We start from the raw sequence: 17,340 nt of genomic DNA on the forward strand, positions 1-17,340 counted from the left end.
GCACAAGAGGCCTAGCTATCAGACTATCCTGGCTTTCAACATGCCTTCCTCACTAAGCTTAATCATTTCTAGTTTTTGCCTTAAAGTGAGAGACGTGTGACTTCAATGCTTAGATGCCTTTGTAGGGTTATTATCTGGCCTCATTTCAATATTATTGTGTCTCAGGGAATAGAGAGGTCCAAAGAGAGAGAAAAAGATGGGGAAATGGCCGGTTAATGGAGCAGTCAGAACACATACATGAAATCGATTAAGTTTGCCATTGTATATGGGTATGGTTTGTGGCATCCCAAAACAATTACAGTAGTAATATCAAAGATCACTGATCACAGATACCATAACAGATATAATAATAACACGTTTGAAATGTTGGAAGAATTACCAAAGTGTGACACAGAAACACAAAGTGAGCACATGCTGTTGGAAAAAATGGTGCCAATAAGCTTGCTCAAAAAAAGATTGCCATAAACCTTCAATTGGTCAAAAATATATATATATATGAAAAGTACAGTTAAATGAGGTATTCCTGTATTATTACTATCCTTAAAATGAGGAAATTCTACATACATGAAAGAAGAGAATGCCATATTTTCAAATGCTATGAAAACTCAGAGAACAGAAGAACTCTTAACAATTAAAACTATGGGCTGTGTGCAGTGGCTCATGCCTGTAATCCCAGCACTTTGGAAGGCTAAAGCAGGAGGATCACTTGAGCCCAGGAGTTCAAGACCAGCCTGGGCAACACAGCAAGACCCCAATTTACAAAAATAATAATAATAATAATTAGTCAGGCATGGTGGCAAAGGCCTATAGTCCCAGCTACTCAGGAGGCTGTGGCAAAGGGATTGCTTGACCCCAGGATATCAAGGCTGCAGTTTGAAGGGGTTCCTTTCAAAGGCCAAGTCTGCAGTAATTTGAGCATAAAAATACATGATATCATGGATTATAATCATTTAAGTAAGAGAGGAATCCATGAGTCCATTCTGATTATAAATGAATGAATGAGAGGAAAAGGAAAGATTCTAATGTTGGAGGAATTTTTTTTAATTGCCATTTGGCAATAGTCATAATGATAATCCAGTCGAGAATAATCAATGGATGCAAAATCTGGGGGATAAAAGCTTGATGAACAACTGCATGACATACTTATTAACTTTACTGTGAAGAAACTACCTAAAAGTGACTAAACATCACCAGTAATGGGGCAAATTGACATCATGTGCCTCTTGATATGATGCACTGAGAAGAACGTAGCATTATTTCTGTAGTATTCCTGCCAAAAATGCGTAAATCATGAGGATAAATCAGATGGCCTAAATTGGAGGATAATCTCGAAGTAACTGCCCTATACTCTTAAAATGAATGTTACAGCCATGAAAGACAAGAAAGCATTCTGAGGAACTGTTCCAGATTAAAGGAGACAAAGAAACAAGACGAATTCAACACATAATCCTGGATTAGCTCCTGAATAGAGGACATTATTGTGATAATCAAGAAAATTGTAATGGTGTCTGTGGATTAGGTAATACTGGATCAATGTTATAATTTCCTGATTTTGATATTCATACTATAGTTATGTAGGAGAGTATCCACTTGTTCTGAGAAAATACAGAAGTTTCAAAGATAATGGGGCATCATTCTTCAACTTATTTTCAAACAGTTCAGAAATATGAATTGAATCTGGATCATCTGCGGGAGGATGTATGGGAGCTCTGTATACTATTTCTGTAACTTCTATGAACATTTTAAATTATTTCAAAATAAAATTCCTAAAACTGCTTCAAAGTATTCCTGTTACTTCAGGTAGACAATAATTTATTATTAAAACAGTGTTTTAATCTTTGTTGAATAAGTTCCAAATCCACCTCTAAATCCAAATGCTCTACTCTATATCCATAAGGAGTTGTTATATCTGTTTTAAAATATGTACTTCTTCCCCTTTACATATGAAAGAACTATATGAGGCCCCAAGGAAAAGGAAGGGGTGATAACAAAAGAGAAATAACTCAGTCCTTTTCATTGGTTAACCTTACAATTTATTAGAGTAGGGAATTAATACATTAAACACTACCACCATTCTCTGTTAAATATAGATATCCTATGGAAATTAACTTGCACCATGTCTAAAATCATATAGCCTTATTTTTAAAAGTAAAGTTACAGTCATCTCTACGTATCTGTGGGGGACTGGTTCCAGGACCCTGGCCCCATCTCATACCAAAATTTTGAGATGTTCAAGCCCCTTGACATATTCTACCTAAATGGTATAGTATTTTCATATAACCTATGCAATTCCAAATACTTTAAATCATCTCTAGATTTCTTATCATACGTAATACAACACAAATGCTATGTAAATAGTTGTTATATTGTTTTCTAACTTTGTTTTTTATTGTTGTACTGGTATTTAATTTTCTAATACTTTCAATCCACAGTTGGTTCAATCTATCAATGCAAGAACCCACAGAAAGCCAATTGTACTTTGAAATGACTTCTTTCTTAAAAGTTATATAATGTCTTCTTTTCTTTTCTTTTCTTTTTTTTTTTTAAGAGATGAAGTCTTGCCATGTCACCAGAAGTACAGAAGTGTAGTGGCTGTTCACAGGTGCAATCATAGCACACTACAGCCTCAAACTCTTATGACTTCTTCTTATTCTTTTCCATAAGACCTTCTTGAGTTTTAAAAAAGCCAAATTAACAACAAAAAAGAGAAGTTCTTTTCAGTAATTCTAGATACTGTGAGTTTGGGTTCTATTACCTCTCATTTGCTATCTATATATTACCTTGTCACATTAATTTTAAGTTATATAAAGGTAGAAGAGTTTTGAAAGGACACAGATTGTGACTGTAAATGTGATCCATAAAATTTAGGTGGATTTTGTGTTTGGAATATTAGCAACAGATCACATACTTTATTAAAAAGAAATGGCCCAAGCAATCCTGCCTCAGCTTCCCACTACGGGAAGTGGGACTACAGGAACATACCACTGTGCCCAGTGCTAATTTCTTAATCACTGTTTTCTACCCATTAACTCAATACTCCTCCTGCTCAATATTCCTTTTGAATTTATTAGCTCCGCATCAGAGTTACTGCCAGTGTCCTTTGCAACGAATCAGCAACTGCCCATCTTTGCACTGTACCTATTATTGCTCTGACATCTCAAAGATCATGGCTATCCTTTACCAGTCTGAAATTATTTAAACTCATTTTAAAAATCTAATTTCCAATAGGCTTCTGATTTTCCATCAGGTCATTCTTCTTGATAAAGAATATCTAAACCAAACAAGACCTCAGTAGTTCTGCCTTTCTTTTATGAAGTTCTTACTTCAAACCAATTTTAAAATCCTTTTGTGTTGATCTTGGCATGCTCCAAAAGAGATCATTCTTCATATGCAGCTTACCCTTGATATATGTCCTTCCTTCTAACTGCCCTTTTAGCCTCTGAGCCAAGAGAGCTATCTAACCAGTAAAACCCAGTTTTGTTTTTTTTTAAGACAACTCTTTCCTTCTCATTGAGATCATTAGAAAGGTTTTCTTTTGGTTTAAATATATTTTAGATGTTATTGTTTCCTCTACATGTCTCCCATTCTGAAAGTCACAATCACATTTATAGTTTCTGGTTATGAATAATACATATCTTTGCTCTGGCCAAATCTACTTTCTTGAAGTCAACAGAATGTGTCTGTTAAGTCCCAGCACTCTCTTTACCTCCTCTTCCACTAGTTATTAATTACTACTCACAATTCAGAATAGAAAATCTACTTCCGGCAACCACCCAGACATCTGAAGTCCCCAGTCACTGTTATACTTTATCTCTGCAGATTTTATAGACTGAATTAGCAAGGCACATCTTCCAAACTGTCCTGCAGGTCCATTATATACTACCAAAACAATGACTTCTTTTCATTTAAGTTTTATGACGCCTCAAATCACTCTACTATTGTAGACAACCCTCAGGGTTGCACATTTTTACAAATATTCTGTTCTTTCTTTTCCTTGTCCCCTTTTTTATAAATATTCTGTTCTTTCTTTTCCTTGTCCCCTTTGATAGGCGATTTCTTTTTAATAAAGTATGTGATCTGTTGCTAATATTCCAAACACAAAATCCACCTAAATTGTATGGATCACATTTACAGTCACAATCTGTGTCCTTTCAAAACTCTTGTACCTTAAAAAACTTAAAATTAATGTGACAAGGTAATATATAGACAGCAAATGAGAGGTAATAGAACCCAAACTCACAGTATCTAGAATTACTGAAAAGAACTTCTCTTTTGTTGTTTATTTGGCTTTTTTAAAACTCAAGATGGTCTTATGGAAAAGAATAAGTCATAATAAGTATTGGATACCAATTATGAAAAAATTACAAGAAGTTTATTCTGAGTAAATTATCTAAAATTATGTGATCTCCTCCAACATATCATGAAATAGTCCACTGAAAGGTAAACTTAAAAGACAAAAGTACAGGTATCAGCCAAAATACCAAGTAACTAATCATGGGTACTCTGACACATGGCGGAAGAAACCAATGCCAGAAAACAAAGGCTTCTGTAAAGTCTTTAAAAAATCACAGGAACACTACAAAACCCTGAAAACTAGTGACACTCATTATTGAAAACAAAGCCCGATCACTATGACTATTACTCTATCCTTTTTTTTTTTTTTTTTTGAGATGGAGTTTCACTTTTGTTGCCCAGGCTGGAGTACAATGGCGCGATCTTGTCTCACTGCAACCTCCGCCTCCTGTGTTCAAGCGATTTTCCTGCCTCAGCCTCCCAAGTAGCTGGGATCACAGGCATGTGCCACCATGCCCGACTAATTTTGCATTTTTAGTAGAGACTGGGTTTCTCCATGTTGGTCAGGCTGGTCTCAAACTCCTGACCTCAGGTGATCCGCCTGCCTCAGCCTCCCAAATATTACACTATCTTTCAAAACTAAAGGTTGTTCAGCCAGATACTGATGATAACCCACTCAATAATTTTGTAACGACTGCCAGAGTGATTTGCAGAAGTTCCCTGTAATGGTTTTTACTTTCTTGCTTTGCTAAAATGTGAAGATGGTATGCAAACATTTTTGAATTATAAATTGCTTAAACATAAAGTAACATTTTTCTAGTAAACTGTCTTAAAAGGAAACCTGTCACTATGTCAAATCAATTTTATAGGCAATCAGTTAATTTAAGTAAACACAATAAATATCAATAGTCCTATTTATCATAAGTAGAGACTTTCCCATTTACCATTTCTCTCCCCAGGACAAATTAAAATAGTTCTTACCTAATTCATAGAGATGCCCATCTACATGAACTAATGCAATAAAATGAAGATCTACTTTTTCATCTATATTTGGTGCCTGGAATAGGAGGGAAAAAATAGGTATTATATACATTAGTAGTCAAACAAATCAGTTATGTATATATAAACACATACAAATAACATCAAGTTATAAAAGAGAACATTTATCCAATATAATTCAAGGCTTAATGTTTGGTATAATGGACAAAGAGGGACCATGCCTGTGTCTGTGACAATGTACTCATTTATCAGCAAGGAAAACAGTGACTAAAAGCACAACTTTCTTCATCTCAACTATCTGAAGACCAAAAATTGTGTTCACCTTAGAAGCCTCAGCACTTAGCACAATGCCTGGTATACAACATACGCACAATGCGTACTTACTGAATGAAATGAATACATGAACTGATATGTATGACTTTTTAAAATCTGAAATAAGAAAGTTAAAATATTTTTACGCCTAACAGTTTGGTACACAACATACGCACAATGCATACTTACTGAATGAAATGAATACATGAACTGATATGTATGACTTTTTAAAATCTGAAATAAGAAGTTAAAATATTTTTACGCCTAACAGTTTAAAGAAACCCTTTTCGAGTTAAATTTTAAGATATCAAAAGAGATGTTCCCTTAAAGACTTGAACTCGATAATCTGATGTTTTAACAGTGCAGTGTAAACAGTCTTTGAGTAAAAGAAGCATTTTAACTCACTCTGGATTTTAAACGTTTAAAAATGAATACATGCAGGAAAATAGCCCAGGTGATTAAGAGGAAGGGAAAAAAGAACAAATTAAAGTACAATTCACAGTAGCCTACGATTTTTCTCTTGCTTTGATGCTTAATAAGCAATTTGAAATTAAGACTAGATCTACGTTTCTTTAGCTTACCAATCAATTTGCCTGAGCAATATCTACATTTCTAAGGCATTCAAATAATATACACAAAGTCGATACATTGATTAACTGGCACTTTCTATGATATGTAGTAACTATACAGCTAATATTAATATGAGTTAGTTATACATCAAATCTAAACAGTTTAAAATGAAATACAATCACTGTTAAATATGCAAGTAGAGCACAAATTTTAAAGGAAAAGTTTTCAAAAGGCATAAATCAAATTATATCTCAGATTACTTAATATCCTTTCAGTAACAGATAGCATCTTAACTAAAAAATTATATTATTTTCATCCTCAAGTAACTATATATTTTCAAGTAGTTGTAATATAAAGTTTTCTGATGCAGATATTGAAAGGTACAGAATAAATATTACTATCTTGGATTTACAGAATGTTTCTAAAATATTTATATATACAGTGTCTCACCTAATCTCGTATTATTCTTCAGAGGTTATTTCCCTCAAATTATGAATGGAAGAAATTCAACATAAACTGATGTGGCAAGCCAGTTCTTCTAGCGTCACTCTAGAACTATAGAATTCCACAGGTGTTAGCAATCAGGGTTATCTAGTTTTACTGTTGCTCCAATACCGCACTTCTCCATCTTGTGGTAGCCCCTCTAATTGTTGCTTCAACACCACATAGCCCCATCTTGTGGTAGCCCCTCTAATGCCAGAGGCTCCTCCACTAGGTTTTGAGGCAGTCCATTCCATTGTTAGACAGTTTTGTTAGAATTTTCCCTCATACTGAGGCTAAATATGTCTCCTTGTATTTTCCATCATCTTAGAAAAAAGTCTAATCCCTCCTGAACATGTTTCTTCAAATATGTGAAGACAGTGAAAATGAGTTCCCTTACTTTCCTGGTCAGGGAATCAAAAAATATTAGCGGCCACACAATCTAATATCTTCACTTATAAATAATCAGAAGAGAAACCAATTTTTCAAGTCTAAACCTAGGCAATTATATAAACTGTAACTTTAATTCTAAAACAAAAAGGCTATAATGAATTATTCATTCAACTAGAAAATAGTCTTGTCTTTACTCATTTTAAGACAATTTTCCAACAGGATATGAAATACTCTAAATCTTATAAACTTTATGCTTTCATAAATTATTATTATTATTTTTTTTTTTTTTTTTTTTGAGACGGAGTCTCGCTCTGTCGCCCAGCCTGGAGTGCAGTGGCCGGATCCCAGCTCACTGCAAGCTCCGCCTCCCAGGTTTACGCCATTCTCCTGCCTCAGCCTCCCGAGTAGCTGGGACTACAGGCGCCCGCCACCTCACCCGGCTAGTTTTTTGTATGTTTTTTAGCAGAGACGGGGTTTCACCATGTTAGCTAGGATGGTCTCAATCTCCTGACCTTGTGATCCGCCCGTCTCGGCCTCCCAGAGTGCTGGGATTACAGACTTGAGCCACCGCGCCCGGCCACTTTCATAAATTATTAGTTACCTTAATACCATCTCTTCTTAAGAATTACACATCTTATAGCTTCTATGTTTCATATTGTGCCAGTAAATACAACCATGCTAGAGGTAAAAGTAGTACCACTGGAGTCAGAGAACTGAATATGGACCCAATCCCTGTAAGCCTCGGGTTTCTTATTCATCTCAAGGTTTAAATGAGCTGCATGAAAGTACTTTGTAAACTGTTAAGTGTTATATAAACCTTATGCATTACTCCAATAATAATACTACAATACCACAAATGTAAGCAATTACCAAATGTAGTGACTCAAAATTGTGCATCATTGTAACTTTAACCTAAAAGTGCATACTAAAAATACAAAATTCTAAAGAGGGTATGAAAAGCCTTCAAACTATTATAAAAGATAAGCAAAGCTCAAAACTTCTAAGCCTTCCACAAAACCTCAGAACCTGTGATAAGCCTTTTCCTTTGGTCAGCTTCAATTAGTCTCAGAGTCTAAAAATCTCTAATTATTTAATTGCTTAAAATGATTCCACTAAAAACAAGAAAAATAAATAAAAAGCAAATTTCAGCAAGTCTTGTTTCAAAAAATGACCAAGAAATAACTACATGGAGGGCAAAAAAAAAAAAAAGAAAAAGCTATAGATTGGATTTTTTTTCCTTCATATATCCAGATATATGAAGGAAAAATTAAAATTCCTCTTTACATCCAACCACCACTTTGGCTTTGAAGCTGCCTCCTGATATTGACACTTCATAGATGTAGTATGACTATTCTTATATGTCTCTATCTACTGATGAGGATCCCACTCTTTTAGTATAAAGAGTACCACTGACTTGCAATCAATTAGTTTTGATATACACAATCCCTAATTTAGAATGCAACACTTCTTAGTTAACTCAAAGAATTAAAAAGTGATAACAAATCAATTAGATATAAATTAAATACTAAATATAAACATCACATTAAAATACACACTAAATTTAATGCATAATTGTATAGCACTTAATATATACCAGGCACTGTTCTAAATGTTTTATATGTATCAAATAATTAATCATCATACTGATTGAGCATCCCAAATACAAAAATCTGAAATCTGAAATGCTCCAAAACCCCAAACTTTTTGAGCACCAACAGGATGTTCAAAGGAATTGCTAACTGCAGCATTGCACATTTCAAATTTTCTGGCTTGAGATACTCAACCAGGTAAGTCTAATATAAATAATCCAACCAAAATCCAAAACACTTCTCATCCTAAGCATTTTGGATAAGACATACTCAACCTGGATAAACCCAATAAGGTACGTAATATGATTATGCCCATCTTACTCTCGGAAAAACTGAGGCACAGAAGCATTAAGTAACACGCTCTAGGTCATATAGCTAGTAAGTTGTAGAATCTGGATTCAAATCCAGGCAGTGTGCTTCTAGAATCCATGTTATTTACTACTATGCTATGAAAATATTCAAAGCTATAAGGCAATGGAATTAATATGGAGCCAAGATCAATATTATATAAAAGCATATAAAATAGGAAATGCCCAATTTTATATGTTCATTTATATTTGGAACATTTTTAAGTAGAAAAGAAATAATTCACATTAGAATTGGATCAATTGTGCTCGTGTCAGAATTTACACCTTTAGGATTCTATCCTGGTCATCTAATTCACCTTGTATCTCTCACTGTGCCAAACGGCATAGGGCACAGTAGAGAAGCAACAAATATCAAATGGATGAATGAATAAAAATGAAGAATGCCATGACCCAATGAGGATAGTGAAATAGAAAGAGAGAGATGCCGGTTTGTTGATACTCAGTACAAATGGAGAAGTATTTGATGATCATACTGATATTTGGTGGAAGCAAGTATTTAAGGAAAGATACCACTTCACGGTTTGAGTACAGCAGTAGAAGGGTAAATAAGGGGAAAGAATGCTTGACATTGACTTTTAATTGTTCTTAAGCATTAAATGTATGTGTAGTCAGACTTCCTCCTCTGGCTTCAAAAGCCATCACGATTTATAGAAATGTCAAATTTCTTATAAATGTATGGCACACACCAAAGTTTTAAGATACTGCATTTCTAGGGAGGCTCTGCTAAACCACAGTCATTGCCTTTAGTAGTCCAAAACATCAGAAAGACAAGAGCTATAGTTGCTTAATTCTGTAGTGTATCATAACTAGAATTCCATCATCGGTCTCAACACTTAAGATAATTAGTAAGATTATAAGAAAAACATATTTTTAATAGTTTGTGGATATCATTAGCCTATAAAAGAGAAATCATAAATTTGTGGGAAGCTTACATCAATACACAAGGAGAAAATCTTCATTTCCTACTTGGAAAAGATCTTTAGAAACTGAATAGGCAGGAAAGATCAGATCAAGATTAAACCAAGTACCTGAGCCACCTCAGGGAATAAAATAATAGCTTAGACGAAACACCCTACACCATGAAGGATTTAGGTTGAGAACACAGCAAGTAAAGTAATCCCAGAGCATGGCAAGAGACTAAAGTCATGCTCAGAAACATTAAAAAAAAAAAAAAAAGTAATAGATGGCAAAGAACTCAGAAGGTACACAGCATTTGTTGACCTGAGTCAACTAAATGAATTCAGAAAGCTGAAGGGTAAGAGAACACATATTCACTTTAACAATTAACCAGACTTCAACATTATCACGAACATGGATCAGTACTCATCAAAAGGCAGGCGCCATTATGTTGGCAGGATATGGAGTGAAAAGATGGATGTTCCAGGCACTGGCGAAAGTCAAGCTAGACTGCAAAGCATAGAGGTATGCTTGCAATCTTATTGGGGGAGAAAAAAGCTAATGGTTGAGTGAACCAAGAGAAAAGCACTCTGAAGACTGAAGTTGTTTAAGAAAAAAAAAAAAAAGGACAGCCCTTGTCACTGGAGAAGAGATGGAAGATTGACTAAACTTACAACAGAATGGAGACCCAAAGATGGTAGGCGTAAGAAGGGTCGCCAGCGACGAAGACGGAGAGATGGACTGGTAGCCTTTGCAGGGCCTACGTGGTAACGTTTGACCCAGGGCAGGGATGCATGGTGACACAATGATGAGGCCTTCGTTCTGCAGTGGCTAGAATGAGGCTGTGATGAGGATGGCGAGGAGGACTACATAATTAAAAAAGAGAATATTTTACTTAGACCACGTTACTGGGTGATCATTTATTCTTAAAAGCAACGTATGGTCATGCTTGTAATTCACATGGTCTACTAGTTTTAATAACCATAATCTAACAAAGGATCATATATGAATATTGGTTAAAAGCAGGTAAAGTGGAAATATATAACCAAGTATCAGGTTATATGCCATAGTTCTATAAGTGTACATTGAAAATATTCATATAGCCTCATTTGCATAGCACAGACTCATGGAAATTAATACTTAAAAGCCACTAAAATTATTACATCAAATTGTTTTTAAAAAGTAACACACACACAAAAACTATGTAATGCACATAAAATGTACAAAGAATAATGGGTAGAAGAAAACTGTATGGTGATAGGCACTGGTAAAAAAGAATTCCTTAAAAGGAATAAGCTCCAGAAAGAAAAAAAAAAAACTTTAAAATATAAACAAGAGTGAAATTAATCCCTCCAAAGCTGACAACTTGAATAAACTATCCTCCTACTTAGGCTGATACGTTACATGGAAAACATCATGGCCTCTTAGCTATCTTTTAGGAAATGATATCATTAAATAAAATACACATCTTTTTTTTATGCCAGGTGCTTTTTAAGGACTTGATATACATCGGTTCATTTAACCTCCCAGTAACCCACAAGCACAACTATTCCTGTTATACAAGTGAGAAATCAGAACACAAATGGGTTAAGTAACATAACTAAGGTCACATTGCCAGCAGGTAACAGAACTGGGATTCAAACCCAGGAAATCAGGTTCTAAGAGTCCAGTGATCTTAATCACTGTGGTGTATAGCCGAAGTGACCAAGAAAAATATGTTAACGCTAAATGGGACAGATAGTGTTAAGGAGAGAAATCATTCTGATAAGGTTAGGGTATTTTGGGAATCACCTTTTCAAACACTATTGTACCACAAAAGGCAAATCTAGCCAAGAGTTTTCTACAAAATATACAAGGGTATAACATAATAGTAGTAATCCAAATGATTTCATAATTGTCACATTCAATTAATAACGCCAGTATATAATATAAAAAATTTGAGGGAGTATGACAAAATTACAATCACTATAATCATAGTGAGAAGAAATAAAAAGAATGTAATATAAATCCTCGCTTGGTGATAATAGATTTTGCTAACCATAACAACCATAATAGATTTCTCTTAAGGAAAATGAGTTTTACTTTCCGAATGATTTTTAAAACTCTTTTCAACTCTGAAAATTCTCTAATCCTACTTAGTATCTTCAATCTAAATAAACAATATACTAACCTTAAAAAAAAAGCTATCGTTTTGATGGGGGTTTAAAAAATATGTTCGAACATTTTAGCTGCTCATAATAAGAATCAGTCAATCAAAAATACATAAATGAATTCTATACTTGGTTCTATATGGGAACAAAAGTGTATATGATAGTGTCTCCTCTCACAGACATAAATTAATCAGAAATTAATTAGTAATATTACTAAACCAGAGTTGTACAGTGAAAGAATATACAAAGTTGGGATGGGTGAAATAGGAAAATATTCTTGGCAAAGAATTCAATGTGAGAAAAAGAACAGAAATAGAAATAAGGAAGACATGTTTAGAAGAGTAATCTGTCAGGTCTGAAATTTGAGTTTATTCTTTCAATTTAATAAGTTAGCCTCTTACTTTTTCATGGGTATTGGCAAAAGGCATGAGACGCCTGGGTCAGAGAAAAAAAAAAAAAACTTTATTACTCATAGCACAGCAAGGAGCATGATCATAATACGTTTGTGTCAATTCACATGAGAACAACAGACATAGCTAGGGTGAATGGTTGCAAAAGAGTAGGCTGCGTTACAGAAGAGGAACACTGAGCTGGGGGAAACCACTGGTTTACAGCAAGCAGTAAGCAAACAGGCTCTTTGTTCCAGAGGCAAAGACATTACCTCATCCCTTAAGGTTGCTTACTCCAAACACACCTGTGAGAAATGTGATTTCCACCTTCAAGTATGATGACCCTCTTCTTTTGTCATTTTTGCAGAACCTTTTTGAAGACTTTTTTTTAAAAAAATTTTTAAATTTACACAGAGTTACAAAAACAAGCATAATACAGGGAACACCTAGATTTGACTATGACATTTTACCTTCATTTGTTTTATTATCTCTTTACTTTTTTCTACATAACTTTTTTTCCTGAATCATTTGAAGATAAGTTACATACATCATGGCCTATTAATCCTAAATTCTTCAGTATTTCCTAGGACTAAGGGAATTATCTTACATTAATATCAGTGCAGTTATCACCCTCAAAATTTTATATTGATATAATACTTTCTCCTCATCTCCCATATTTTAATTTTGCCAGTTATCTAGTTGTGCAATTTACAGCATTTCCCCCCAGGATCTAATTAAGCACAGATATTAAATTTATTCATCATGTCTCCTTAGTATCTTTTAACCTGGAACACTTCTAACAATCTTTATCTTTTATATTTTAAGCATCAAGCCCTTCTCCATTTTTCAATAAATCATTTTCTATTTAAAAAGTCATGCTCTCTGTGACTAGAGACTGCTTTACTTCTTCCTTTTTAAACAATATTCCCCTTATTTCCTTTACTTGCCCTACTATATTGGCTAGGACCTCTACTACAGTAATGAATTTCATTGACTTTTGCTTTTCTCTTTGTTATTTCTACCTTTTACGCACTTCGGATTTAATCTGCTCTTCTTTTGCTACCTTAAGGTAAAAACTTAGATCTCTGACTTGAAGCCATTTCCCTTTTCTACTATAAGCATGTAATACTATAGTTTCCCTCTAATCTGTTTTTTTTTTTCTACTATAAGCATTTAATGCTATAGATTTCTCTCCAATCCCTGCATTAGCTGTATCCTGTCAATTTTGGTATACTTCTTTTTAGTCAATTCACAATGTTTTCTAATTTCTCTTGTGAAATCCTCTTTGATCCATGAGTTATTTAGAAGTGTACTATTTAATATCTAAATATTTGGGGGATTTTCCAGGTATTTTTCTGTTGTTGATTTATAGTTTAACTCCACTATGAATACAAAACATTCTTTGTATAATTTAAATTTTTTAAAAAAATTTAAAGTTGATTTTCTAATCCAGAATATGGTCTATCCTGGTAACTATTCCATGTGCACTTGAGAAGACTGTATATTCAACTATTCTGTTCCAAATTTCTGAAGTGTTCCACAAATATCAAAAGGGTCAAGTTGTTTGACAATGTTGCTGAAATCTTCAATTTTTTACTAATGTTCTGTATTTGTTTTATTCATTCTGAGCGTTGGCATCTCCATCTGTAATTGTGAATTTGTCTATTTCTCTCTTCAATCCTAACAGTGTTTGCCTCATACATTTAGAGGTTCTAACTGTTAGCTGCATACACATACTTTCTGTTACGTGTATGCTATGTCTTCTTGGTGAGGTAACCACTTTATCCTTATAATAATGTCCTTCTTCATCACTGGAAATATTCCTTGTTCTGAAGTCTACTTAACTTCATGTCAATATAACTACTGTGGCTTTCTTTTGATTAGTGTTTGTATTGTTCATCTTTTCCCATCCTTTTGATTGTCACCTTCTTACGTTTTTTAAAGTGATTTTCTTGTAAAAGCATATAATTGTGTCTTGCTTTTTTACCAAACTGGTCTTTCTTTCAATTTGAGGGTTTATAGACATTTGAGTCTTTATACTGACATTTCATTAACTTCATGTGATGTTTTATATGGCTGGATTTAAATCTACATTGTCAGTTCTTTATTTTTTCCATCTGGTCTGTTACTTTTCTGCTTTTTGCATTATTTTTATCATTCTATTTTATCTGTACTGTGGGCTTCTTGTTTATACTTTTTAAGCCTTTCAGTAATTGCCCTAGGATTTACAAGATATACCTTTAGTTATGGGGTACCTTCAAATAGTATTACACCACAATATATGTAGTATAAGAACCTCACAACAGTATTATCCCAATTTCTCTCTCCCTTCCTTTGTGCTATTGTCTTATTTTATATGTACTATAAATTTACAGTACATAGTTGCTATCTTTGATTTAGTAATCCTAATCATCTTCTAGAGAAATTTAAAACAAGAATAAAATTTATTTTATATTTACCTTCATTTGTTCCATTTTCAGTGCTTCCCAAATCTTTGTATAGCTCCAAGTTTCCATCTAGCATTGTACTGTTTCAGCATAATGAAATTCCTTTACATTTCTTATAGTGCAAGTAAGCTGGTATGAGCGCTCTCAGTTTTTGTTTGTCTCAAAGTTTTTATTGTTAAAATACATTTTTGTTCCACTGAACTCTTAGCTTTCTAAAAATATCATTCTTTTCTGGCTTGCATAACTTCTAGTAAGGAGTCTGCTGTAATTCTTATAAATTCTTAGTATCTAGTCTGTCTTTATCATGTGACTGCCTTGAACATTTTCCATTTATCTTTGTTCTTCAGCAACACTTTCCATTTATTTTTGAATTTTAATGTGTCTCAGTGGTTATATGTGTGTGTTTGTTTTTTTGGAGCATAAAGGTATTCATCCTATCTAGTGTCTCTGAGATTCCTGAAGCTGTGGTTTGATGTCTTTAATTACTTTTGGAAAATAGTTGCCATTACCCTTCAAATACTTTTTGTCTCAAGGCCCCACCCCTCACCCACTCCCATCCCCATCATATCTTTCCATCTCTCTTCTCCTTCTGGGATTCCACTTTCACATATTACATCACTTGAAATTGTCCCACAGCATTTGGATGCACTGTTTGTTTTGTGTGGTTTTTCTCCCCATCTTTGCCACTACTTTTTCCCCTTTGTGGGTAAGTTGGGTAATTTCCAGTGATTTATCTTCACAGTCACCAATTCTTCTGTCAACTTTGTCGAGTCTACTGGTGAATCTGTTAATGGCATTCTTCATCTCTAGTACTGTGTTTTTCATTACTGGCATTTATTTCCATTTGATTCTTTCTTATGCTAATAGTTTCCAATTCTGCTGATACTACCTACGTGATGGAACATGTTTTCCTCTTTTCCACTTGAGCCTTTAATTATTTTAAACTTCCTGTCTGATAGTTTGACATCCAGATCATATCTGAGTCTAGCTCTGCTGAATGCTTTTTCTTATGATTTTTGATTAAAAGCCATACACCTTTCTAGGAGTATAGAGACTGTGATAAATAATATGTATACCTAAAAATGGGCATGTCTCATCTTCTGCTATGACTTAGTGTATGGGGATAAGCCAACCTAGTCAAGAGTTTAACTGTTTGGGTTTTATTGTTACTATGATTACCCTGAGAATACCATTGGTTTAACATTCATCTGGCATAACCTTGGGCTTAAGAGTGGGAGTTGGGTTGTAGGATGTTTTCTTTTTCAATGCTCTTGTTCCACCCTCAGCTTTAGGTTTTTGCTCACAGGGTATGCCTCAGAGAAGGTCTCTCTCCATATTATTGATGCATCCCCACACATTTGAGATCTGTTTCTTGGTGCTTGCTACTCTAATGGTGGGTTTGTGGAGGCATTCTTTATTGTTCTGTATCAGCCTCTGTCACTGGATATCAAGGCCAAGACTTTCTCAGGGGTCCTTTCCTCCAGTGATAGAAGAACCTGCCCTTCCCACAAAAGGGGTGGTTTTATCTCTTCCCTTTCCCAGGAAAGGTTTTCTGTCTGACGGTCTTTAGGCTTTGTTCTACAGGGGAGAAGAATCCAGGCTTGGTGCCTTTCCCACAGCAGCAGCTGCTCTCCTCCCCTAGGCCTGCACTTAAAGATTCACATCTTGTCCCCACTTAATCTCATGAGCACCCACTGAAGTCTGCAGAGAGTAGATATGAGCTCTCCCTTCAGGGCTGTTTACAGGGATTTTATAGTCTTATGGTAGCCTACTTGTGACCTTAAGCAATTTGTTAAAATTTTTAGCTATTTTGTTTCATTACCCATAAATTTTGGGCTTCTATTCATCTCAGTAAGTGTATCTCTACATCATTTTTCTTCTCGTTCTCCTTCTTCTATTCATCTCAGTAAGTGTATCTCTACATCATTCTCCCCCTCCCTCCCTCCCTCCCTCCTCCTCCTTCTCCTCCTCCTCCTTCTCCACGGAGTCTTGATCTATCGCCCAGGCTGGAGTGCAGTGGCACACCATCTCAGCTCACTGCAAGCTCTGCCTCCCAGGTTCAAGCCATTCTCCTGCCTCAGTCTCCCAAGTAGCTGGGACTACAGGCACACGCCACCATGCCCAGCTAATTTTTTTGTATTTTTAGTAGAGAAGGGGTTTCACCATGTTAGCCAGGATGGTCTCAATCTCCTGACCTCGTGATCCGCCCACCTCAGCCTCCCAAAGTGCTGGGATTACAGGCATGAGTCACCATGCCTGGCCTATATCATTTTTCATGGCAACATATTATTCCTTAAATAGATGTACCAAAAATGTAACACTGCACCTTTAGATTGTTTCTGGTTTTCTACAATTATGCTTTAGTGAAAATGTATACACAAGTATCTATATATGCATCAGTCAACAGTAATACTGGTATCAAAAATGATGTTATAAAACAACAACCATAATAG

At 34.8% G+C, this 17,340-nt stretch overlaps 1 protein-coding gene and 1 long non-coding RNA gene across 4 annotated transcripts in view; both read right to left on the reverse strand.

The window, feature by feature from the left end:
* Positions 1-17,340, reverse strand: part of UCHL3 (ubiquitin C-terminal hydrolase L3) — a 58,527-nt gene that overhangs the window by 5,956 nt on the left and 35,231 nt on the right. For 2 of the 3 annotated variants that reach the window (XM_033177542.1, XM_033177543.1), the window contains 2 exons: positions 10,576-10,767; positions 5,275-5,350 (listed from right to left, as the gene is read on the reverse strand). In XM_033177542.1, the coding sequence (XP_033033433.1) occupies positions 5,275-5,350; positions 10,576-10,767 (268 nt within the window). The remainder of the gene's footprint in view (positions 1-5,274; positions 5,351-10,575; positions 10,768-17,340) is intronic. The other variant, XM_033177544.1, reaches the window with a different exon arrangement.
* LOC117063684 lies at positions 2,484-5,268 on the reverse strand. The gene is made up of 3 exons (XR_004429035.1): positions 3,890-5,268; positions 3,038-3,039; positions 2,484-2,495 (listed from the first exon to the last, which is right to left on the reverse strand). It is a non-coding gene; the product is annotated as an uncharacterized LOC117063684 (long non-coding RNA).

Source organism: Trachypithecus francoisi, unplaced genomic scaffold, assembly GCF_009764315.1.
Source record: "Trachypithecus francoisi isolate TF-2019V2 unplaced genomic scaffold, Tfra_2.0 Lachesis_group18, whole genome shotgun sequence".
Classification (NCBI taxonomy): Eukaryota; Metazoa; Chordata; class Mammalia; order Primates; family Cercopithecidae; genus Trachypithecus; species Trachypithecus francoisi.